This window comes from Biomphalaria glabrata, chromosome 5 (genome assembly GCF_947242115.1).
Source record: "Biomphalaria glabrata chromosome 5, xgBioGlab47.1, whole genome shotgun sequence".
Taxonomy (NCBI): domain Eukaryota; kingdom Metazoa; phylum Mollusca; class Gastropoda; family Planorbidae; genus Biomphalaria; species Biomphalaria glabrata.
In genome coordinates this window covers 3714125-3741741 of record NC_074715.1, presented here as the reverse complement: position 1 = coordinate 3741741, position 27617 = coordinate 3714125, and the positions used below count along the sequence as shown (strand labels likewise).

Sequence of the window (27617 nt, the reverse complement as noted above, 5' to 3'; positions counted from 1 at the left end):
ATCAAGACAAATTTCTCGTTCCATATGATAGGACAAATTAGTAAAAATCTTCCTTCTTCCCTAATGCCATTAGAGAATGCCTGAATCAGCCAGGAAAACCAACGACTTAGTCATTGATTAACATGCATGACTAGATTGACACATGAAATCTGTAGGACATGATTATTTTCCTTTTTGAAGTAAACGTCTGTAATAAATGGGATAAAAATATTTTAAGATAAAAAAATCTCCTTAATTGTTTTTATTAAAATCTGTATACTTATGAGTTTTTTAGCGGCCCCCGAAAGGGAAAAAGACGCTATTAGTTTTGTGCGAAATGTCTGTCTGTCTGTCCGTCTGTGCGTCCGTCCCGTTTAGATCTCGTAAACTAGAAAAGATATTGAAAATCCGACATCACAATATTTTAGACCATTCAAAGTTCTGATGCAACGGCTACTTTTTTTTTCCTGAAAGCGAAAAATCTAATTTTTAAAATCAGTTATGCAAGCAATTTTTTAAAGAGAAAAAGCTAATTAGTAAGCATTTTAAGTTAGACCAAATTTAGAACGAATAGTAATCTTATAAACTCCATTTTCTAAAACACTATCTTTTAACTACAATGTTATTGAGAATTCGAATGAAATATTAAGCATTTTCAAAACAATTACATTATGTAAAGACCAGGAGAGGCTCGGTTAAGCGCTTAGCTTCCGAACCGAGGGTCCCGGGTTAGAATCCTGGTGAAGACTGGGATTTTCAACTTCGGAATCCTTGGGCTCCTCTGAGTCTACCCAGCTCTAATGTGTACCTGACATTAATTGGGGAAAAGTAAAGGCGGTTGGTCGTTGTGCTGGCTACATGACACCCTCGTTAACCGTAGGCCACAAAAACAGATGAACTTTACATCATCTGCCCTATAGACCACAAGGTCTGAAGGGGGAACTAATTGGAGAAATATTGAAGCCTGCCTAGGTGGACCACTTCGGGGGCCGATTTAAAGTTTGTGTTTCCATACAAACTGTCTTTGTAACCTTGTTTTTCTTGATCTTTTACATAATTTTTTTTTAAAATAATGTTGTTTCTTTGTTGATCTGTGATCCTCTGATAAAATACAATTATTTATTTAATATATTAGCAAACTGTTCCAATCATTGCACGAATGGAACATGCGATCCGAGAAGCGGAAAATGCTTTGCTTGCATAACAGGTTATGAAGGGGATACTTGCGATACAGGTAAGTGCAAAAACAACACATTATTAATCAGTTTCATTAAGAAATAATAAAGTATAATTTAATTATTTCTTACATAAGTAAATATGTATGTTTATGTTTAAAATTAAACACATTTCAGACTTATAATATATTTTATTTTATTTTTTTACATTTATAATAAAAATACTTGTCATATAAACGTATGTCTATATGTCTTTATATATATATATATATATATATATATATATATATATATATATATATATATATATATATATATATATATATATATATATATATATATATATATATATATATATATACATCATATATGTGTACATCACATTTCCCATATATTTTTTTTCCGACTTAAGTCGTTTTGTAGCCTAAACGTCGTAAGCGCATACTTTGAGTGCTGCAACTAGTAGGCGCCCGGCGGAAGAATAAACCGTGACTCAGCTGTAGACCGAGTCTCTTCAGCATTTTCTGCGCGTTCTTCCTCTCCAGAGTCACCTGGCCCAGTATTTCTAGCACCTTATGCAGCTTTCTTCTCCATATAAGCCTGCCTTCCCTCAAACGAAACTCCTCTCCCAGTGTGAAACTCCACATAGGAGCAAAGATATGGGATTGTTCTATCTTTATTTATTATTGTATTTATTGTTTCATTTCATTTCTAGACGTATTTGTTTTTCATTACTGTGTTGTTGTTGTTTTTATTATTAATTATACAGGTTACTATGTTACGAAAGGCATAAGAAGAGTGCCTGGTCATGTGGTTTATGCTCTTGTCCCGGGCTCTATAGCACTACTTCTTTCCTGAAGTCTTAAGTTAGGATGTAATAATTCTCCATTCAGTGGGAACGTTTGAAACATGAAAAAAAAAATGATTGTTACTATAACTATTTCTTATCAAATCAACTTGTTTTCTGATTATGTGTGTGTGGTTGTGTGCGTGTGTGTGTGCCTACCTTTTATATCGAAATAATTCTCTCTTCCAAACTACAAATACAATTATATATATATATATATATATATATATATATATATATATATATATATATATATATATATATATATATATATATGTTGTTGTTAAAGATGTATCTTGCAGGTTTGACTCCTCGAAAGTCAAAATGCATTTAATTATTTACATTATTTGTTTCCTTTATCGTGAACCTTCTATTTATACAGGCAATTTACAGGGTGGGGTATAAAAATCTACCACAGTTTGAATGAATCTGCCAAAAAAGAATCCAACTAACTAGCAATAAAACCCTTGTGTTTATTAAAACAGTTTTGTTTTAATGGGTTTTCAACATTGTTTTTCGGGTCTGGTACACCTACATTTAGACTGAGCGCAAACGTCGCTATTACAGATAGGTTGTTGGCATTCATTATAAGCTTTAAAAAAATAGTCACGATGTTTACCTGTCCAATTCATGATGGCTTGTGAAAAATATTAAAATGATTGAAACTGGTGGAGCCTAACCTAACAAATGAAACCTGTCCCACCTCTCTACTGCCACTAAAACCCATACGGTGTCCCCTCCAAATATAGGTGATCTTTACGCCCCAACCTGTATTAGCCCCCCCCCACCTCCTCAATTCATATTAAACTTAAACGCTTTGAGAAGCAGACTGCCCCTTAGTTAATACAATCTTAATGTTAACTCCCCTGTTTAACGTTTGCCAAAAGTTAGAACAGAGCTTTGTTTCTTTTAAACTATCAACCTATACTTTAAACTTCTCCTAGCAATATTTATATCTAAGAATGATATTTAAACATAACAACTTATAAAGGTAACAATTGAATAATAAAAACTTTAATCAGCAGTAATGTAATTCGTATTGACAAGTGTGAGGTTTACTTTACGAAGAGTCCACTGGATAGAGAGTGTGCAAGAATTATTTTATATATCTTATAAAAATATTTATGTTATTGTATAATATATATTTATACATAATTTGTGTTCATCAGAGGTAAAGGCGGATACCCAGGGTGCTAATGAAACTCCCCTAGGTGCTATCATAGGGCCTATAATAGGAGGAGTAGCTTTGATTCTGATTATAGTCTTGGCTATAATATCAATAAGGTATTAATATTTTTAACAATATATTAAATAAAGGTGCAACATTATATGTCAAAACGTCACTGAAAGAATAACAAATAAGTATTAAATTATGTCTCCTTACATTGTAGCCATTTGTGTACACTAGAGTGGGCCGGCCTTAGGCCACTGCAAGCTATGCAGCTGCAGTGGGCCCCGCACTTTCAAAGTTTCAAAGTTATTTAATTAAACCATTATAACTTTTAACGGGGAAATCTCGTGATACTATAAAAAATTTCATGAAAACTCATACAAGTCTCCTGAAAAATAGAGAAAATCGTCATTTCTAAGGCATATTCTACCAAATACCGCCAAACCCCGGTAGAAATTTTAGCTTATTTGTCCACTAATGAAAGATACACTGCTTTCCCAAACTACTTTGTTGAAAAGTATTTTTAACTATACACGAAACTGTTGCATCAGTTGTAAGAAGCTTTCTTGTACTTCAAACTAATCATGAATTACTTGAGGTCAACAATTCATGAAGATAGATTGAACAATTTGGCGATTCTTTCTATTGAAGGTGATCCATGTAAGGAACAGAACTTTGATGATATACTATATGACTTCGATACCTGCAAGGCTCGTAAAGTTTGATCCTGATTTTGTACTTAGTAATGTTAGGCTCTTCCGATGTGTCTAATGCAAATAAACCAAATGGAGGCTACACTCAACGTATGGCAGAATCCTATAACGCCGTCAAAAGGCCGAACAATCAATATAAGTTTAATAGCAACGAAGAGAACAGTCGAATGTCTGCTAACTCTATACGTTCATAAAAATGCTAATAATTTCTACCGTACCAACATTTTCCTTGAAAGTGTCTGTTTACGTTGATTTCTATTTCGTTCCATCTCTAAAACCCTATCCTTGTTTACTTGTCATGTCATTGCCACTATTTCCGAAACGAATAATTAATTTCTAATCGTGCCATAACAGTAAAGAATGAATAAAATATAAAGACGAATGTATTTTCTAATACAATATTTATTATCCTTATCCCTAACCAGACCACGCGAAATCCATTTGTATAGGGCCCCGCATTTGTATACTAGAGAATAAAACTACAGTGTGTTTCTGTTACAAAGGTTATATATAGGCTAACTACCAACTTGATGGATTGTTTAGTCTTAAATTACAAAGGTTACACATATTAGTATATTGATTTTATTTTTAAGAAATCAACTGTATATAGTGTAAAAAGAAGAAAGTAGAAATAATACTATTTGGAGGCTTCTGAATTATTTTTAATTAACAATAGACACGCAAAGAATAGTGCAGATCAGTGATTCCCAACTTAATTTTACCTGCGATTCATTTTAATTTCCGACACTCTTGTCGCGGGCCACATGACCAAAACCCGTGGACCTAGTACTAAAATTTGAAATTTGAAGCATATTTTTTTAAACGTTTGAAAAAGGTTTCATTTCTCTACATAGAGCAGTGATTCCCAAAGTGATCTATATAGACCCCCAGGGGTCTACGAAGACTTCCAAGGGGTCTACGAAAATGAAAAAGTAAATTGGGGGTCTATAAGATGTTCATGGGGGTCTATGACTTTAATTTTCACACCCCATTAATGTAACTATTTCAAACACTTATAAATGATTTGTACCTTAGTTATAAATATATGTTCCATTATTCAAAAGTAAAATAGTTGTATTTAATTACAATACTAATATACATAGTTAATTTTGTCTACATGTAACTAATATTTAACAAAAAGAAATCTTGATTTATTTCCTTATTTCCTGTTAAATAAACGATTATCTATAATAAGAGCCTTTTTATAACCATATGAAATCAATTAAACTGGAGCATTATTTCAGACGATGCCACCCTGATAAAAATAGAAAAAGTGAGAAAAAAATGTCAGAATAGGCTTACAAAATCTTTCTTCAACATTATATAGAAAAGATGGTGGTTTGTGAGCGTCTTACGAGATCTATATACCTATAGCCGAATACGAAAAACACTATAGATAAAATATTGAAGTAGTTTTAAAAACTGTTTTACACAAACCTTCATCTAATATTATGAAACGAATTTCTTTTAGTAACACTACAGTTCAAGGGCACATCGGTGGGATGAGCATTAAAGCTGCAAACTACCTAATGGTCTTCAGCTTTATAGTTTTCCCCAGGGCTGATCCACGAAACCTTTCCCATGTTTGGGTGTATAGCTGCAAAGCAGCAGAGGTTTGGATTCTATTTTCCTTCGTCTAGGTGGGCTGCAAGCCAAGGCTAATGAGTTCCTCCTGCCCGAAGCTTACTGGTTTAGGCACCAGTAACTCACCTTTGCCTCTTCTCCTGTTAGTGAAAACAGCTCCGCAGGGCCAATATTTGAGCCAAATGTGAAAGCTCAAGAAATACATAAGAAACTGCTCTTTGCGAAAACTTGTACAATAATACATAAGGCAAATTAATTAATTTATACACTGCTGTTAGAAATTTGTTTTAAAAAATTAGTTTATGAATGTGTAAAAATGCAATATAAGTTAAGCAGGGGGTCTACCGAAAATCAGAAAACATGGCAAGGGGTCTACGAGACAAAAAAGTTTGGGAACCACTGACTTAGAGCAATGTTGGAGCTTTACCACCGACCTATTTTCGTCTCTGTTTGGTAAATACTCTCAAATTTCCTCCAATTTCTAGGCGTAACAATCTTTTATTCTCGGCTCTAATCAAGAATGTCGTCATATGTTTTATAGTGACGCAAAAAAAAAATACACACTTTCGTTATAAAACTAATATGGCTTATTATCATGTTCCACACAAAAAGTAAAGATCCTTTCACTTGTCCTGGTAGATTCTATATTCAGAGTCACATTTTATAAAGTATAAATGTTTAAGGTGATGGTATCAATCAATGAAGGAAAAAAGTGAGATTCTAACAGAGAAATATAATTTTTTTTTTATACACTTTATGCCAACGTTTCGGCGGGACGTCGCGGCCCAGATGTGGCCCACGGGCCGTATTTTGGGCATCACTGGTAAAGATAACAGAAGAGAAAAATATATCTAATTCATGTACTAGTTTTATATCAAGTTATTTTTTTATTCAAGTTGCAAAACGAAAGATCGTCTCTCCAGACACAAAATACTACCGAGAGATTTTTATACATTTGTCAATTTTTAACATACAAAAATGTATTGTTATTTGTAAGGAGCTCGTTGAAAGTGTCTATATATTTTATTTCACATTTTAAAAATAAAACAAATAGTTGCAATAACACTTATTTTTATATTTGCTAAGATAAACCTTATAGGGCTTGATATAGACTACGTCTCTAAAACCTTTAAGAATAGTACTATAACATGAAGCTGAGTCTGAAGATATTAATTCAAAGTGTGGCTAGTTTACTATGAGCAAATTATTTATTATATTTTGAAGATATTTAAACAATTCATTAAAGCTTCTATTTCAAATGTCAAGTACGTACATTTTAAATATACTGTTTCTCGGTCAATTCTAGTATAAGTGGTAAAATTTCAATTTCAGTATCAAATAAGTGTGATTAGGTAGGTTCAAATAACTACAAGGCGTGTTGTCCTAGAGCTAAATTTCAGAATTTTTTCAAGCCAAACTCTCAAGTTTTTGCCACGGTAAATTTGAGGTTTATTCTTTTTTTCTTTAAATCCTTTACTGTTTGGAAGAAAAGTAATTATGATTGCTTGTTATAGTAACCACATGACCACCTTGATAAGAAAACATTTTTCAATTCCTGACATTAGTCTTACTTACATTCAGGGCCGCTCCTGTGTCACTGCAACCTATTCGGCAGCAGTGGGCCCCGAACTTTCATAGGCCCCGCTCGAATTCTAGGTGTAAATTATTAAATTAAACCATTTTAACGTATTATAAGAAAAAATCATGAAAATCTGAAATGATTAAAATCTTCTGAAAACTGATGCAAATCTTCTTAAAAACAGACAAAATTGTCATTTCGGGGTGTCATTCAATATGGACAACGCCAATCCTACTCGCGATTTAAAAAAAAACGGCACTGTCAGCTTTCATTTAATACAAATGTAATAATAAGCCGAATTTTAACCAAAAACAAGAAGTTCAAATTCTTAATTCTCTTTAATAGGCACTGGCAAATAAATATAGATTTAAATCTATCTAGACCTCTTAAAAAAAAACAAAAGATATATTTTGCTAGTCGATGGTAAATCTGAAAGGCAGATCTGATTTTTTTTTCGGCTTTTTGTTGGAGAATTATTATTTACTGTAGATGGCTCATATAGTTAATTTGACCGTGATTTTTATGAATAAAATGCAAAGACGATTTTATTTCTAATACAAAATCATACTTTTCACTTATCCTCATTATCCCAACCCAGATTGTCACCCGCGAAATGGGTTTCGCATAGGGCCCCGCAATCAGTAGGATCGGCCCTGCTTATATGTCAAATTACAAAACCGGAAAATTTAAAAAATTTTTTAGAGCTTTCCATTGTCCAATATCGTACAAAAGATTGCGCTGCGTGACAGCACATTTGATTAAGATTTGAGAAAATGCACGAGATTAATTTTTAACTTATGTGGGATACTGCACAGCTCCTTAAATGTTAATGAAGACTAGCTTTATTAGTTTATCTGCTTACATGTGGTAACAAGTAGTGATAATGTGTTCACACCATGCTAGAGTTGTGTGTATGTTAAGGTCATTAAAAAATCCGTTTTTATTGTTTTAAAATGTTTATAGCAAAAAGTATTTCCTTTGTTCTCCAGGAGAAGAAAACGCCATGAAAAACCAGTTGAACAACAAGCCCAGATTTCTCCAGGACACGATGTTGCCAGACACTCCACGCCGCTTGCTAAGGGAACAAGTTTTCATTTCGTTGATAATAGTAAGTTAACATTTGTTAAGGTGAAAATATTATAAATTGTAACATTTCTCTATTCAGGCTCTCTGCAAACTGCACCACACGACACCACCAACTTGAAGAACTTGACAACTCAGGGCTCCAAAATAACGAAACTCTTATATGTTCAATAAATCACAGTCAATACTGTACTACTGGCAACAACATATCATCGACTGTACAAAAGCTTCACAATCCGACGTATCAACTCTGTAACGCTGTATCAACTCTCCACCTCTTCCTTGACTTGCACTCGATTCTCTGTACCGGACCGACTTCATCTAGACTGGTTCTTGACTCTGACTTCGACTCATACTTATGAAGTTGCGAGGTAACGTGAAATGACATGACTCTGACACCTTCTCTCTTTATATAGGGTCGCTAGTGTCTTCTAGAACCGGACGGAACATCGCTCAACCATTCTGGTTGATCAAATGACTATATCCCTCATGACGCTCCTGAGCTTTAATCACAGATTATTCCCAATTCGTCGTGGCTGACCATTGCAACCCGTCACGGTTGACCGCTCGTCTAGTGCTGGCCTGGAGCGATTTGCATCATTTTACACCCACCACTACCCTCATTTTGTGTCATCACCAGGTTTATTATAATATCGTAATAATTATAGGTCAAGTACTATATCGATATATGATTACATTACCAATTGAAATTATTTTTTTTTTGTTTTTAAAGACGAGCAGGCATTACCTCGCTTCTTCATTCCCAACACATTTATTGCAATCATAAATGGAACGACCCGTAACTCCATAATATAAGCAAGAAGAAGCTCTTCTAGGGCCCATCAGTTGTAATTTTCTCGTCTGTCTTGACTTTGACACCCTCCCCATTCACACACAAACACCATACACACACTTTTTTAATGAAACACATCCCCACCACAAAAAAAAAAATATTTTTGGTCTCTTTATCTTGTGCCAAGCGTGCAAGTATATACCATACACTTCTTAGGACCTTGATATCCAAAAGCGCATAACCATAATGCATTTCTGGTTAGTTTGACCTGAGTAGTTTTTTTTTATATTGTTCAGTGGAGCAGCCAGAAGTACAACGACATCGCATACTATTTTTTCATCCCTCATTTCAAAGGCCAGTAATACAGTTTTAAACAAAAATAACCATCTTTGAATCACCCGTTGCATATTCTTTTTTATTTTTTTTTTTTTTTTGCTTTTGGTCTATAGGGCAGATAATGTTAAAGGTCATCTGTTTCTGCTGCCTAAGTTTCCCGTTTCATCTAAGCACCTGGTAATGCCCCCGCACTAAAGACATTTTTGTTAACCCGTAAACTATAGAATTTAACATTTTTTCCGCACATTAACGAAAAGTCTGTATCACAATAAACGGAACATAATACATGGCTGACGAATATTTGATTTCTGCACTTAATGCTAACATTATTTTTAGCAGTGCTGATCCGTGTCCTGTTTAATTACGTTGGTTTGCTATTTAATTTTGATTACATTTTCAAAGTCCCATTAGACTGCTTTTAATGTTTTGATAAAGCTATACATTTTCATGCCTTCTTGGTTACCTTGTAAAATCTATTCCATTTTCAATACTTTATTTTTTTTAGACAAACAGAATACCATAAACAAATCCAGTCCACCATTGCCAAAAGTGGCAGAAGCCTATCAAAACCTGCATCCTAAAGCAGATGGCAATACGTCAATACCAGTTGATAAGCTCTACTCGTTTATGACAACGGTTTCCAGTGATTTCTTAATCAGTCAATTTAAGGTAATAACAAATTATGACATTATTATTTAGTAAATTTCCGCATTGAGTCGTCAAATGACATTGGTTTGTCTTATTCATCTTAGATGACTATCTCAGGTTGATTTAGCCCACTCGAAACATTATATTTATAATATAACCCATTTAGTATTTATGTATTTTGCATTTATGTTCTAGACATTACCAGAGAATAGCAACGTCACAACAGAGGTCGGACTGCAAGCAGTCAACAAAAATAAGAATCGCTTTAAAAACATTTGCCCCTGTAAGTATTATCTTAAAAGTGAAAATAATTCTTATAATATAATACATTTAATAATTATAAATATATAAATAATTACAATGTACAAATAAAAACACAAATTCTAATTATGTATCCTTGAAATTTGGTTTACTGTGTTGCAATACAGATGAAAAAACACTATAACTTTAGCAAATAACTACACATTTAGGTTCCTTCTATAGACTCTCTCTCTCTTTTTCTCTCTCTCTCTATCATCTATCTATCTATCTATCTATCTATCTATCTATCTATCTATCTATCTATCTATCTATCTATCTATCTATCTATCTATCTATCTATCTATCTATCTATTTATCTATCTATCTATCTATCTATCTATCTATCTATCTATCTATCTATCTATTTATCTATCTATCTATCTATCTATCTATCTATCTATCTATCTATTTATCTATCTATCTATCTATCTATCTATCTATCTATTTATCTATCTATCTATCTATCTATCTATCTATCTATCTATCTATTTATCTATCTATCTATCTATCTATCTATCTATCTATCTATCTATCTATTTATCTATCTATCTATCTATCTATCTATCTATCTATCTATCTATCTATCTATCTATCTATCTATCTATTTATCTATCTATCTATCTATCTATCTATCTATCTATCTATTTATCTATCTATCTATCTATCTATCTATCTATCTATCTATCTATCTATTTATCTATCTATCTATCTATCTATCTATCTATCTATCTATCTATCTATCTATTTATCTATCTATCTATCTATCTATCTATCTATCTATCTATTTATCTATCTATCTATCTATCTATCTATCTATCTATCTATCTATTTATCTATCTATCTATCTATCTATCTATCTATCTATCTATCTATTTATCTATCTATCTATCTATCTATCTATCTATCTATCTATCTATCTATCTATCTATCTATCCTTTTGTTCTGCCTATTGTTTTTTTCTCTCGACCTAAAGTAATGTTAGGCAAACAATTTGCCATCGTATTTGCAGAGATAATTTTATCGTTTTCATTTTGAGTTGTTTTAATGGTTACCTTCAGCAATATTTGACAAGATGGGAGGGTTAAAATTTGTATTAACTAGACTAACATGAGTAGTGTGTATCCTAAATATTTGGGTACTGCAAACGTCAAGTATTTCTAATTTTTCTGTTGGTAAATAGGATTAAGACCAGACCATAGCCTCTGTAACCTGCCAGGTACATGGCGTGTTAGTCAGAAGCTTTGTTAGCAGAGAACTTATTCTTTCTCTCTAACATTTGTGTTTAATGGTGGGAAGAGTGGTTGAGAGGCCAAGTGCGCTTGAACTACCTAGAAGGTGGCTCGAGGTTCGACACCCGACTCGGGCAGAGTTGCGTTTACTGAAAGGCAGAACGGAAAACCAACTCCTAGATTCCCCCTCCCCCCCCCCCCCCACTGAGCATGCTATAAGCATAAAAGTAGCGCTATATAAAAGCTATAATAATAATAATAATAATAATAAATCAAGTGTTTTGTTTTCTACTTGCCAGATGATCATTCAAGAGTCCATCTTAAGATCAACTCTGAAAATAATGAACAGGATTATATTAACGCGTCATACATCAAGGTGAAATATACATTAAAAACCAAAACTTTTAATGTTTCTATATTAATATACATGACAGTTCGGAATTATTATTAATACTGGGTTCGAATTTCGGTGAAGACTAAATTTTTTTCTTTTCGGGATTTTTAATGTTCCCTGAGTTCCCCCAAATCTACTGGCTACTTGACATTAGTTGTGGAAAGTTTATGGGTTAGTCGCTATGTTGGCCACATGACACCCACGTTAACTTAACATTTTTCTTTCTAAAGGCTTTTTTTTTACTTTACTTCATTATATTGTGTATAATTAAAGAATATAATTTGAGCATCTTTTAAATTGTTTTATCTTTTAGTTAGACTGGTTTTTTTTAAAGTTATGACGATTATTTGCATAAATTAAAAGCTACCATTTCGCTGGAAACTGTTAATTCAAAGTTGATGCCTCTGATTCATTTTAGTATTATATTTTAAATATTACATTTCATTTCTATGTTCTGTTTAAATACTTGGATATGTTGCTATAACATTACCAATATTTCTAACCCAATTAAAACTACTTTAGACCTAGCGATCTATAAGGCATATAGTTGGACGCTGGGACTGCTCGTAATTGAAGAAGACTTGTATGCTGCTAGGGTGGAAAAAAGATTGGATATGAAAGCAAGAGATTGATCAAGTGATTCGTCATGACAGGCAATGTGGTATCAGGTCAAGATTAGCTCCTCCCATTTATATACAAAACAGGTTTTGAGAACACCTGTCCAGAGGTCAAGCGTGATGTGCGCTCAAAAGAGGACGGCTGTCTCGCAATATAAAAGGAGCTGAGATGGTCTGGCGCGAGTGATTAAGTCAACAAAGTTGATAGACATGATACTTATATAGAATACAAGAAATGATGGTCAGATGGTCAATCTGGCGAATAGCAAATTTGGAGTGGCTTAGGAACGTGAATGTGATGAGAGAAACGGGGTGGGGGAAAATAGTCTAGGGATAGGTACACAGCTTTTCACGGGGCTTAACTCTTTCTCTCCGTAATTATTTACCACATTCTGGTGGAATCAACGCTGGTATCGTCAGTTAGGAGAGAAAGAGTTAATATGTCGAAAATAAAATAATAATTTTCTGTGTATTTTGTTGAGGTCGATCTTTTTTAGCTCAGCGGACAGATCGTCACAGAACAGATGGTGTTGAGGTCATCTGTTTCTTTGGCTAACGGCTGACTAGCAGGTTGTCATGTTCCCTACTGCCTTTACTTTTCCCAACTAAAGCTAGGTAAACATTAGACTCGGGTGGACTCAGAAGAGCCCTGAAATCCCGAAAATCAAAATCCGAGTTTTCACCAAAATTCGAACCCAGGACCCCAGGTTCGGAAGCCATGCACTTAACCACTCAGCCACCGCACCTATTATTTCTACCAAAAGGTATATATTTTTAAGCTTATTATCTGTAGCAAGAAAAACGCCCTAGCTATCGATATACAATGTGAATTATATTATCAATGTATTTTCTCTATAGGGTTTCAACAATGACGTCAAGTTCATTGCTTCACAAGGTTGATTCCTTTTGACATTCTATATATAGAAAAGCATTTCATATAAAAATAATTTTTTTTTGGACTTATTTGTAAGAAATCTATTCATAAAATTGTTTATACAAGTATTAGGATGAACTGATTCATATTTAGTATGTGTTGTCTTATTCTTTACACATATTGCTTCAGGGCCAAGTGAACACACAATTAAAGATTTTATACGAATGCTATGGGAACAGAATACAGAGAAAGTGGTGATGCTTACTAACTTAATTGAAGATGGCAAGGTGACTGAGATGCAAATTTGTAAAGAATATTAATTATTTACAATAAGTTATAAGATGTTGGAACCATGTTCATATATTTTAGATACCAATTATTCATTAACAAATGAAATTCCGTGTTTTTAGGTGAAATGTGAAAAGTATTGGCCGGACGACGATACGAAGGCTTATGGAGACATTAAAGTCAAGTTAATTTCAACACAAACGTATGCTGAATACACTATTCGAAAACTAGAACTGTGCAAAGTAGGTAATCACGTGACTGTATTTAGTACATAGTTTGATTGAACAGCAATAAGAGAATACGTGATCTTATCTTATATAATACAGACGTTACTTCAAAAAAAGAAGATGATTACGTCCTACGCGTCATGCATTTAGTCATACATGTTAACCAATGGCCTAAATTCTGCCACGCAACAGGCAACCCACTCCATGCTCTAATAGTACTAGGGAAGAAGGAGCATTTGTACAAATTTGTCCTAGCATATGGGACGAGGAATGTGCCTTTATCTTTGTGTGTTTTTGAATATTTTATTAAATTTTGTTTTTGTATTTGAAGATAATGGTTCAGATTATGTTACAAGAAAACATAATAATTTGATAGGAAATCTCACAACTATAGCAACACAATATGTTAACAATAGCTTTATATTTTACGTAGAAAAGTCAGACAACTCATCAAGTCACTCAGTTCCATTTCACTTCCTGGCCTGACAAAAGTGTTCCTACAGCGTCATGGAGTCTTGTCGACTTTGAGCAAAGAGTCTTTACAGTTCCTACTTCTGAACCTGTTGTGGTCCATTGCAGGTAGGGCACTTTTGGCAGGTATTCATATTTACATGATTGATAAACAAAACAAAAAATATATGTATTTTACAAAGCTTATATCAACTCACTCTGTCTGGTAAAAAGTTTGAGCACGTTATTTCTCCCACACCCATTCTCGGATCCAGTTGAACTTTTCATTATTATTTATTAGCGAAATTAACACATGAATCTTTTTTTTAATTAACCAAATAGTCAATTAGTTATTCATAATTAATTATTTTGTTTAATATTAAAAAAAGGGAAATGGAAATAACATCTACATTATAGAAAAATGTAACCAAAAAAACTTTCCTTTAACTTTTATATTTTGCTTGTTAATGCTATTTCTTCATCAACCCTTTTTATTATACTATCTTTACCGGCAAGTTTGTGGTTAGTAGTTTTGGAGAAATATAATCGTAGCCCAAAGTTTTCGTTTTAACGTTTTAAACATTGGCCTACAATGAATAAAAAAGCAGATTCTATTAAGATTTTAATTTGTAATGTTTTGTCTAGAGCAGTGATGCCCAAAATATGGCCCGCGGGCCAGATCCGGCCCGAGAAGTGGTTCCATCCGGCCCGCCGATACGTCGGCACAAAGTATAGAAAATCCCCCCCCCCCTTTTTTTTTTTCCACAGAAAAAAAAAAGGTTGAAAAATGTATCTTTACCTACATTAGGCCCCTCATTTGTTCTCGAATGGATTGGTCCCATGACCTTTCTTTAACATTTCTGAATGGAGATCTGCTAGGAAAAGTGAACGGATCATTATTTGTAGAACATGATTAACCAACATGTTTGTTTATAAAGAAAGTGGAGTTGTTTAAAAAAAACAACAACATATAAACGGCATTATGAAACAAATATGGCGGCATTCTTGATTTGAGACGTGAAGAAAAGATTGTTAACCTACGGGTACTAGATCCACTGGCTTCTAATCAAATAGTTTCAGGTTAATTTCAATTCGTGTTTGTATCTTTTCGTTGATGTGGCCCGCGACGCGAGTGTTGTAAATTAAAATGGCCCGCAGGACGAGTAAGGTTGGGCGTCACTGGTCTAGAGCTTTTTGACTCCAAACTTATAATAGTCCTTGATGTTTTATTACTTTAATGGGAAAATAATTTAGTTACATATCAGTTATATTAACGGTTCCGTTAGTTTGTTTTAGCTGAAGGCGATATTGGTAGTCCATAAACGTAGAAATGTTTTCAATGACAAGCATCTAAAATAGCATCTAAAAAAACCGAACGAAATCTTGGCCTTCACACGGTAGCTCAGATTATCACTGACAGGAGAAAGGACAAAGTCAAACAACAGGCGCCCAAACCACTACTCTGCTGGCAAGAGAAGCTTACTTGCCTTGGCTGGCTACCCACATTCCGGAGAAATTGCAGATACCCGTCGCCTTAGTGTGGCGCCTCCGGTGGAAACGTCTAGTAGTGAAAACTAGATAGGCTAAGTACGAGTAGCGAACCAGGCCCGGCCGGGCTTCCCTGGGTGAGCTTTTGTTTGTTTTCTCTCACTCGGGGGTTGGGATGGAAAGAACGCCCGGAACCCAGTCCAAAAAGTCCGCCACGCCGTTCCACAAAGGGGACCGTCATCAGTGTCCCGTTAGCTGGAGCGGCGGTCCTTGCACGGAACAGTGGCGTTACAGTATAGGAATATGTGACAAGGTCCTCGCAGTTAGCGCTGTTCTCTGCCACTTGTAGCGAGTGGGACCCAGGAACGGGGACGGTGTGCTGTGTACGCGGCACGGCCCGGTCTGGCCCAGTCAACAGATATGGCCGCCTACCGTTGGGAGCCCTCAGACAGGACATGGGTGAAGAGCCCCATGTCCAGGCCTGGTAGTTGGATAAAAGCCTTTCTAGCCACCAACGGGATAATGGCCCCTACGGCGCCGACGCCCTACTGGACTTCACTGAAGGCTACCACATTGGAGATTTCAGAAATTCTGATACCATGTGGCTATAAATAAACATGGGAAATTCTTTGAGATTCGTTACTCATAAACAACTCAGCAGATGGAGATCTTTAGGCAGGTGCAGACCTCAGTGCTACATCTTGGCATTACCTGCCATGCTGCTGATTCCAACCTGCATTAGCACTTCCCTTGGCACTTTGGACACATCACTGCATGGAGAGGGAGGAGTTCCTATGTAGACGTCATCGTTCTGTCCTTAGCAAAAGAGCTGGCTTTCATCTCATTTCTCATTAGAGATGATCCATAGTCGCATTGGCACAGAAAGGGAACATAAAGTATCTAATAGTATCTTAACCAGACAAACAAAACAACATTAAAGTGTTCACTACATGGACTAAAGACTCATATTTTTGTTCCAACGTAAGCAAAGTATTACTTATAAGAAGTTTGATTCTATGTTTAATCTCTCTCTCTCACTCTCTATCTATCTGTCCATCTTTCTCTCGCTCTTTGTCTGTCTGTCTCTTTTTTAATGTTTCTCTCTCTGTGTCTCTATCTCTCTCTCTCTCTGCCTGACTCTCTCTCTGTCACTCTCTCTGTCACTCTCTCTGCCTCTGTTTCTCTCTCTATGCCACTCTCTCTCTGTCTCTCTCTCAGTCTTTCTCTCTCTTTCTGTGTCTTTATCTGTCTCTCTTTCTCTGTCTTTCTCTGTCTGTCTCTGTCTTTCTCTGTCTCTCTCTAGCTTTCTCTTTTTTTTGTCTCTCTCTCTGTCTTTCTCTGTCTCTCTCTAGCTTTCTCTTTTTTTTTTGTCTCTCTCTCTCTGTCTTTCTCTCTTTGTCTTTCTCTGTCTTTCTCTGTCTGTCTTTTTGTGTCTTTATCTGTCTCTCCTTCTCTGTTTTTCTCTGTTATTCTCTGTCTCTCTCTCTGTCTTTCTTTGTCTCTCTCTGTCTTTTTCAGTCTTTCTCTGTCTCTCTCTAGCTTTCTCTTTTTTTTTTGTCTCTCTCTGTCTTTATCTGTCTCTCTCTAGCTTTCTCTTTTCTTGTCTCTCTCTCTCTGTCTTTCTCTGTCTCTCTCTGTCTTTCTGTCTCTCTCCGTGTCCTTCTCTGTCTCTGTCTGTCTTTCTGTCTCTCTCTGTGTCCTTCTCTGTCTCTCTCTGTCTTTCTCTGTCTCTCTCTGTTATTCTCGTCTCTCTCTGTGTCCTTCTCTGTCTCTCTGTCTGTCTTTCTCTGTCTCTCTCTGTTATTCTCGTCTCTCTGTGTGTCTTTCTCTGTCTCTCTCTGTCTCTCTCTGTCTCTTTCTCTGTCTCTCACTCCATTTTATACAAACACTCCCCCCCCAAACCACAAACCTGTATAATTGCCACCATATCTCATTATATCATTCTAATTTATACAATACTTATATTTCTAGCGCTGGAGTTGGCAGAACTGGGACATTTATAGCACTTCACAATATAATGCAGCAAGCCGAGGCCACAGGCAAAGTGGATTTTTTCAATACAGTGAATAACTTGAGAAAAGACAGAATGTTTATGGTCCAGACAGCAGTGAGTATTTAGCTTTCGAATTGTTAAGTAAACTATAAGTTTCAATGATAGAGCAATGTATGTAATGGAAATCAACTGCATCTGCTGGGAATTAACTGCATCGTATATGCAAGTAGACAAGTAGATATTAACCCATTCAATTTCAGCCCAGTCAAAGGGAGATAACTTTGCAAGTGGGTTCACACACAAAAATAAAAAAATATATATATTTAAAAACATAATATAATAAATCCAACTGCAATATAATCAGAATTATTAACTTTATGTAGCAGTGTTTTATATATAAACAAAGTGCAAGATTTTCCATTTTTAAAATCAGTTTGGTCTTGGACAAGCGTGAATTCAATTTTATTATTATTATTACATCTTTTATATAATGCTTTTAGCATGCTCAGAGCGCAATTATTATAATAGGGAGGGAGGAGGTATCATATGAAAGAAATTGAGATAAGAGAATAGAAAACGAAGATATATATATAGGGAGAGAGAGAGTGGAGAAGATGGTGAAGGAAGAATATAAGAGAGAACGAGGAAGAAGAGATAGAGATAAGAGAATAAAGAATTCAAATGAGACAGCTGTTGGTGAAACACACATTTTTGTTCACAGTGAATCTTATTCTATCTAATGTAGAACCGATTCTAAGAACATAGAAAAGCTCCATGCTCTATATGTGTATTGATGAAACATATTCTATCTGGCCATCCACTCTTAACGTACACTGATGTATACAAACGCGACATAAAGATCTTCAAAATTGACACTTAATGTTAAGAAAAAAAGGCACTGGACAGATCCACATAGAGAGCGAGCATAAAGAAATGGTCCCGTTTTGCAGATGGCATACACAACAGCAGTAGAAAGAAGGGTGAAAATACAACGGCGCCTGGTGATAACAGATGCCCAACCTTTGACCCCATCTGTATATCAAGAATTAGCCTCTTTTGTCAGAATAGAAGTCTCTCGAGAAGTGCAGCAAAATATTAGAATTCTATAGCATATTTTTTTACGCGTATTTCTTGTTTTGCAGGAACAATATGAGTTTCTGCACAGAGCTGGACTAGCCGCCATTGTGTGCATGGGAACAACGGTCACGGCTGCGGCTTTTATGCAGCGACTTAAACTTCTAGACGGGAAACCGTTGTCTAAACAGACGCCGTTGAATGAAGAGTTTAAGGTAATGTCTTTTACACTATTATTTATTTTTATAACAAAGTGTTGTGCATGGGACATCTGTTTCTATCACATCCAATTTCATGGCAATTTATGCATGTCCAATCCATGGGATTCCCATAATGATATTGATTTGCAAAACAGTTCAGATAAAATTATTAAATTTATGAACGTTTAGGTCTTGTGTCTACTACATAGGACTTAAAGAGATATGCGAAATGAAAATATTTATTCACTTTATTAACGTGAACACTCAAAAGTATTATCTAAGTATGACTATTAGTATCATTGACTACCATGGGAAGTAGAAATGTGTGGTGTACCATCTAATCCTATACCATGGGACGTTTTCTATGGGGTTCCCATGGTAACGACATTTCTATTGACAACACTGATATTACAGTGATAAGTATATTTTGTTATTACATGTTTGCTTATTTGTTTTTTTCATCTTCTCCTTAATCTTTTCTTCTGCTTTCTTCCTCTCTTACCCTACCTCGTTTCTCTCTCTCTTTCTTCGTTGCATCTCCTAACTTTCTCTTCCTCTCTCTATATCTCACTCTCTCTCTCACTCTCTCTCTCACTCTCTCTCTCTCACTCTCCCACTCTCTCTCTATCACTCTCTCACTCTCTCTGTCTCACTCTCCCACTCTCTCTCTATCACTCTCTCACTCTCTCTCACTCTCTCTCTCACTCTCTCTCTTACTCTCTCTCTCACTCTCTCTCTCACTCTCTCTCTCTCTTTCTCCCTCTCACTCTCTCTCTTTATCTCTCTCATTCTCTCTCTTACTCTCTCTCTCTCACTTTATCTCACTATGTCTCTCTGTCTCCCTCTCTCTCTTTCTCTCTCTCTCATTCTCTTTCACTCTTTCTCTCTCTCTCTTACTCTCTCTCTCACTCTCTCTCTCTCTCATTCTCTCACTCCTCTCTATCACACTCTCTCTCTCTCATGCTCTCTCTCACTCTCTCTCTCTCTCTCACTCTCTCTCTCTCACTCTCTCTCACTCTCTCTCTCACTCTCTCTCTCTCACTCCATTTTTCCCTTACTCTCTTCCCCTCTGTTGCTAAAATTTTGTCTCTCAACGTTAAGCAACATCTTCAAGCTTGGAGGTGCCAGGTGTCACACTTAAGCAGCCCAGCGTTGGATTTCATTTGCTAAATATTTTAAACTCAATCAAATGAACTGAAAAATCCAATGATGAACACAAATTTACATAAAGCATAAAAAAAAGCTCGTGATTCATACCGCGTCCCCAAGTCCACTCAAATCTAATGGGTACCTGATTTTAGTTGGGGAAAGTAAATGCGTTTGGTCGTTGTGCTGGCCACATAACACCCTGCTCGTTAACCGTCGGCCCAAGAAACATAAGACCTTAACATCATCTGTCCTATTGATCGCAAGATCTGAAAGGAGAACTTTACTTTATAAAAATCTTGTATCGATACAATAAAAACTAAGGAACCTTAAAAAGAAAAAAATATAAACATTGTAATAACTTTATGGTTGAGTTCAAGGTCTTTTGGACGTTCTGGGAAGCGTGGTCGAGAGATTAAGTGCGCTTGAACTTAGCTTAGCTTAGATTTCATTTGCTGTATATTTTAAACTTAATCAAATGAAATGAAAAATCAAATGATGAATACAAATATACATAAAGCATGAAGGGTGCTCGCGGTTCGACACCCGACTCGGGCAGAGTTGTATTTACTGAGCGCCTAAAGGCCCTAGATACCCCCTCCCCCCGACTGGTCCACAACTGAGATTGGACCAAAGCGCTCTAAGCATGAAAGTAGCGATATATAAAAGCCACAATTTAATTTTTCTGTTGATCCGACACCTGTGATATTCAGTCGAGAGTTACAATAAATATATGTAAATTAAAATTAAGTATTAAAATATTTGTTTATCTTATATTTTAAAATGGATTTTGATTTTTATTTCCAAATTATTTCCAGGCTATTTGTCATGCATGTGAAGTGAACCAAAGAAAATTTGAAGCATCGGAACATCAAGATAATATTTATCAGAACCAAGAGAACGCAATTATAAGATCAAAACAACGATTCGCAGATATTACCGCTGGTGAGTTTATGTGATGGCACCATTAGGAATTTGGCGCCAAAAGTCAAAGTTTTGAGTTAGAGACTGTGATGTATTAAAAACAAGAATGGGCTTTGAGGAAGAATAGCGAAACGTAAGCAGACTACTCTTAACAGAGAGGCAGGTTTTTATGGTGTTGAAATTTAGCTCGACGGTATTCGAAGTTCCCTTGACTTAGATTTAATTTAGAAATCCTTCAGGATAGAAGACTTAAAAGTAAAGTAGCAATTATACATAAAACACTGAACCATAATCTTCAAATAAAAACACAAAATTTAATAAAATACTCAGAAAGACATAAAGATGAAGGTGCATTCCTTGTTCCATGTGCTAGGACAAATTTGTATAAATGCTCCTTCTTCCCCTAGTGCTATATTAGAGCATGGAATGGGTTGCCTGAGCTAGCCAGGAAAACCAGTGACTTGGAAGAATTTAGGTCATTGGTTAATATGCATGACTGAAAGCATGACGCGTAGGACGTAATCAACTTCTTTTTTGAAGTAACGTCTGTATTATATAAGATAAGATAACTGTTATTAAACTGGTTTAATGACATCGTTCATTAGCATTGAGTAACTTTATATTGCTGTTCCTTTCACCTTGTTATTTCCCTATTTAAGTGCTACTTCCATTTGGACTTATCGATACAAGACACAGCGCGGAGGACAATTTAAATTTCAGATAATAATTATAATTATAATAATAATAATAAGGCCCTTAACATTCCTAGGAACATCCTCGTTGCCTGTCAGAGGGCGGTACTGCTGCAGACCTGCCACATCACAAGAAAATTCCTCTGTGGAAACTGTTAATAATAATAGTAATAATAATAATTGAACGCATAATGGCAGGATGTTCAGCCCTATCGGAATCTGACTACCCTAGGTCGCCATAACCAGGTTGCAAAGCTAATACACCAACACTTGGCTTCGACACACAATTTGATCGGTAAGGATATTCCTCCATATTACAAATACTCACCACAAGAGGTTCTCGAGTCTACGGATCTTCTACTGTACTGGGATAGGCCTATTTTGATTGACGAAACGGTAGATTTTAATCGCCCTGATTTGCTGCTAATAGATAAAAAAGAAAAAAGCCGCTACCATTATTGATATCCCCGTTTCACTGTCTTATAATTTAAGAAAAACTGAGTTGGAAAAACAAAAGAAAATATGGGAACCTAGGCTTGGAGATTAAGGGTATATGGAAGTTATCTAAAACAACAATGTACTCCATTGTTATATCAACCGAGGGTATAATAACAACTGACCTCATGGATACCTTCAAGGCATTCCTAGGAACATTCTCGTTGCCTGTCAGAGGGCGGTACTTCTACAGACCTGCCACATCACCAGAAAATTCCTCGGTGGAAACTGATAAAAGGACTACGATGAATTTTGTTTTCCTTTAACGAAACTCGACCCTGGCAGCGCCAGAGAATGACTACTCGTTCATTTCTAACATAATAATAATAAGGCCCTTAACATTCCTAGGAACATCTTCGTTGCTAGTCAGAGGGCAGTACTTCTGCAGACCTGCTACATCACCAGAAAATTCCTCAGTGGAAACTGTTAATAATAATAGTAATAATAATAATAATAATTGAACTCATAATGGCAGGGTGTTCAGCTCTATCGGAATCTGCCTACCTAGGTCACCATAACCAAGTTGCAAAGCTAATACACCAACACTTGGCTTCGACACACAATTTGATCGGTAAGGACACTCCTCCATATTACAAATACTCACAACAAGAGGTTCTCGAGTCTACGGATCATCTACTATACTGGGATAGGCCTATTTTCATTGACAAAACGGTAGATTTTAATCGCCCTGATTTGCTGCTAATAGATAAAAAAGAAAAAAGCCGCTACCATTATTGATATCCCCGTTTCACTGTCTTATAATTTAAGAAAAACTGAGTTGGAAAAACAAAAGAAAATATGGGAACCTAGGCTTGGAGATTAAGGGTATATGGAAGTTATCTAAAACAACAATGTACTCCATTGTTATATCAACCGAGGGTATAATAACAACTGACCTCATGGATACCTTCAAGGCATTCCTAGCAACATTCTCGTTGCCTGTCAGAGGGCGGTACTTCTACAGACCTGCCACATCACCAGAAAATTCCTCGGTGGAAACTGATAAAAGGACTACGATGAATTTTGTTTTCCTTTAACGAAACTCGACCCTGGCAGCGCCAGAGAATGACTACTCGTTCATTTCTAACATAATAATAATAAGGCCCTTAACATTCCTAGGAACATCTTCGTTGCTAGTCAGAGGGCAGTACTTCTGCAGACCTGCTACATCACCAGAAAATTCCTCAGTGGAAACTGTTAATAATAATAGTAATAATAATAATAATAATTGAACTCATAATGGCAGGGTGTTCAGCTCTATCGGAATCTGCCTACCTAGGTCACCATAACCAAGTTGCAAAGCTAATACACCAACACTTGGCTTCGACACACAATTTGATCGGTAAGGACACTCCTCCATATTACAAATACTCACAACAAGAGGTTCTCGAGTCTACGGATCATCTACTATACTGGGATAGGCCTATTTTCATTGACAAAACGGTAGATTTTAATCGCCCTGATTTGCTGCTAATAGATAAAAAAGAAAAAAGCCGCTACCATTATTGATATCCCCGTTTCACTGTCTTATAATTTAAGAAAAACTGAGTTGGAAAAACAAAAGAAAATATGGGAACCTAGGCTTGGAGATTAAGGGTATATGGAAGTTATCTAAAACAACAATGTACTCCATTGTTATATCAACCGAGGGTATAATAACAACTGACCTCATGGATACCTTCAAGGCATTCCTAGGAACATTCTCGTTGCCTGTCAGAGGGCGGTACTTCTACAGACCTGCCACATCACCAGAAAATTCCTCGGTGGAAACTGATAAAAGGACTACGATGAATTTTGTTTTCCTTTAACGAAACTCGACCCTGGCAGCGCCAGAGAATGAATACTCGCTCTTTTATAATAATAATAATAATAATACTAAAGCGGTAGGTTTTACTCGCCCTGATCTGCTGTTAATTGATAAAAAAATGAAATAAAAAACGCTACCATAGTCGACATCTTTCTCATAATAAAAAGAAAACTGAAATTGAAAAAAACAAAGAAAATATGGGAACCTAGGCTTGTATTGTGTGATTGCTGTTTATTAAATCTTATACTGTGTATCATTCTTGTATCTCTAGATGATGTCTACAGACCCAGGTTGACTTGTTATAGTACTGAGCTTAGTGATTACATCAACGCTGTTATATTACCGGTATGTGTATCTTGATCCCATAACAGCTACAACAAAGGATAGTTATTATTTAAATTATCGAGGTAACTGAATTGACTTTATCAATAGAGCACTTTTATGAACTGTTTTGTTTTACACTCTAGCCCTCTGATAAAAACAAAATTATATTTGACATACTGTACATCCTAATAAAGACCCGAGGTTTAGTAATTGTGATAAGTGTAACGGGGTTGTTATTTCGTAATCCATGTAAAGTGGTACTCATGTGGTCCTTTAGTTACTATTTTAGAAACTATTTTTTTAAACGATATGTATTTTTTGTATACATCTAAAATGCATTGACTTGCAGACACTTAGCCAGATTTTGTTAGCGTGGGCACTCATTCCCCCAAAAAACTCTTTACAATCTCACGTCTAAGTTACGAAACAGACAATTTTCGACATGCCGACTTATTCCCATAACTTTAAGCTAATGAGCTAATTTTTGTTTTGTATTAAATGCTCATTTTTTAAATTACTCCCAAGTTCCCAACAGTTTGGACTACGGTGACTAAGAATTAAGTTTCTGTTCAACGACTTTCGTTTTATTTTTATTTTTGGTTAAAGAATTTTAAAAACTCTTTGTAAAATTAAATTTTCTGTTCATCTTTGAATAATATGGTTAAAAGTCATAGATGTCCCAGATAGTTGCATACAGCGTCTCTATGATCTTCATCTCTTTAGTAATATCTTTTTAAAGTCGAGGTATACAAAATAATAATGGTGTATCGCTGCTTGCATAATTTGCATAATTTTCAGTCTTGGGATCTTTTTTTCTATACTTGCATTGAGGTTTATGATTTTTCTATATAGAGTTTTAGTCATAAAGATCAACAGATTGTCAGTCAACTTCCAATGCCAACTACAGTTTTAGACTTCTGGAGATTAGTGACACAGTACAATATCACATTAGTAGTTGCATTTGAAGTGGATGCCATGGCTTCTGATAAGGTAATTTTAATTTTTTACTGAATTCATTATAAATATGTAGGTATTTCCATTTGTTCAATTATAAAATTGGCTGATTTGATCCAGAGTAAAATATAAAATAGTAATAATTGTTTTACAAGCGTCACTAAACGGTTTGTTGTTTATGCGTCTTGGACATTTTGAAGTATCAATATTTCACCATTTTAGTTTTGTATTTATTGCTTTTGTCGCTAATATTTTTCTGTTGTCTCTTTTGGTGTTAGTTTTGCTATACGGTAACTCAAAATTTAATAAGCAAAATATCAAAAACCCTTTTAAAAAATTATCTAAGAGAAATAACTCTGCACGTACCGCTTAAATAATGTAGACGTTATTTCCCTTTTCCATGTCAAACAAAGTTATTAATAAATAACAATTAATTGACCAATTGATTAATGTTTTAACTGATTCATGTTTTGTTAGGTGCAGTAAAGAATTGTTTAAAATTTCAACTTGATCCGAGAATGTGGGTGGGTGAAATAAAAGTGCACAATTATCTAAGGATCAAAGCTTTAAATATTTAGCCATATCTGTGAATACTGAAAGATTAATTTCCTTTTTTAGTATCTAACAAAATAATTGATTACTAGAACTAATAACGTGTACAATAATTTTACCAGTCAGACAGATTAACTTGATATAAGTACTTTAAAAAACAAAAGCATTAAACCCTTTACTTTTACTATTTACTTATAGTAAAACTCTACATCTAATACGTATTTTTCAATAGCTAATTTAACGTAGATAATCTCATTGTTTTATTATTAATATTAAAACAGCACACTTTTTTCCTTGGCACAGTCTGCAAAAGAGCTCACAACTCAGCAACAATAAAGCTGGCTAGAAGAAGAAGAAGAATTATTAATATTAATATTATTATTATAATTCATGTGTATTGTTCATCTTATATAGATGTTCAGTTCAGTGCTTTTCTGGTCTCTTTTTTTTTTTTTTTTGAGTGAGAAGAAATCTAACAGAATGTGTCCGAGCTGCCTGAAGACGATAAGCCAATACAAATCGAGTAATGTCTTGACAGTTCAATTCAACTGTATATCAAGATTTAAACTCGTACACCTCAGTTTCCCTAATCCTCAGTTTGCTAGTCAAGTGATATGTTTCCCTAATCCTCAGGTTGCTAGTCAAGTGAAATGTTTCCCTAATCCTCAGTCTGCTAGTCAAGTGATATGTTTCCCTAATCCTCAGTTTGCTAGTCAAGTGATATGTTTCCATAATTCTCAGTTTGCTAGTCGAGTGATATGTTTCCCTAATCCTCAGTTTGCTAGTCAAGTGATATGTTTCCCTAATCCTCAGTTTGCTAGTCGAGTGATATGTTTCCCTAATCCTCAGGTTGCTAGTCAAGTGAAATGTATCCATAATCCTCAGTTTGCTAGTCAAGTGATATGTTTCCCTAATCCTCAGTTTGCTAGTCAAGTGATATGTTTCCATAATAATAATAATAATAATAATAATAATGTCTTTTCTATAGCGCTACTTTCATGCTTATAGCAAGCTCAGAGCACTATGGTCCAATCTCATTTGTAGACCAGTGGGGAGAGGGGGTATCTGGGAGAAGGTTTTCCGTGCTGCCTTAAAGTGCTCTAGAGAAGTAGGGTGTCGAACCTCGAGCTTCCTTCATAGGGAAAAAAAAAAGCCAAGCCAAATTCAAGCGTACTTAGCCTCCGACCAGGCTTTTATACAGAAACATATCTCAAACTACAAATATAAATGATGTATCGTTAAATTTGATGATCGAACCAAAGCTTTCAATGTTTCAGACGTTTGAAAAGTATCTACCTTCAAAGAAAGATGAAGTCTGTGTCTGCTCTCCGTTTGAAATTAAGTCTCTCTATTTACAAGAGCAACAACTCTGGCAAGAACAGAAATTAGTGGTCTCACTGGATAAAAGCAGATCTTATCCAACTCTAAAACCAATGGTAAGGTGACTTTAAAGATTTTTTAGCAGTGGCATCACTAGGAGGGTGCGGAAAGTGCGGTATGCACCGAGTGACACCCACTCTAGTGACGCTACTGACTTTCATAACTTTTTTAGGAGATTTAGGAAGGAAGAAAGAGATAAAAAAAATATAATAAGACTAAGGAAAATCTATTGACAGAAAAAATGAGTGAAAGAGAAAGAGAAAAGAAAGACAACAAGGGAAGGAGAGGGATAACAAGCAAA

The 27617-nt window shown here is 35.3% G+C and overlaps 1 protein-coding gene across 1 annotated transcript in view; it reads left to right on the top strand.

The window, feature by feature from the left end:
- Positions 1-27617, top strand: part of LOC106059782 (receptor-type tyrosine-protein phosphatase T-like) — an 80079-nt gene that overhangs the window by 48087 nt on the left and 4375 nt on the right. The window contains exons 12-27 of the mRNA XM_056029044.1: positions 1115-1213; positions 3171-3285; positions 8038-8156; positions 9766-9929; positions 10104-10191; positions 11737-11813; positions 13307-13343; positions 13512-13609; positions 13733-13852; positions 14271-14416; positions 17747-17882; positions 18911-19057; positions 21007-21133; positions 24378-24451; positions 25283-25420; positions 27214-27372. Of these exons, the coding sequence (XP_055885019.1) occupies positions 1115-1213; positions 3171-3285; positions 8038-8156; positions 9766-9929; positions 10104-10191; positions 11737-11813; positions 13307-13343; positions 13512-13609; positions 13733-13852; positions 14271-14416; positions 17747-17882; positions 18911-19057; positions 21007-21133; positions 24378-24451; positions 25283-25420; positions 27214-27372 (1844 nt within the window). The remainder of the gene's footprint in view (positions 1-1114; positions 1214-3170; positions 3286-8037; positions 8157-9765; positions 9930-10103; positions 10192-11736; positions 11814-13306; positions 13344-13511; positions 13610-13732; positions 13853-14270; positions 14417-17746; positions 17883-18910; positions 19058-21006; positions 21134-24377; positions 24452-25282; positions 25421-27213; positions 27373-27617) is intronic.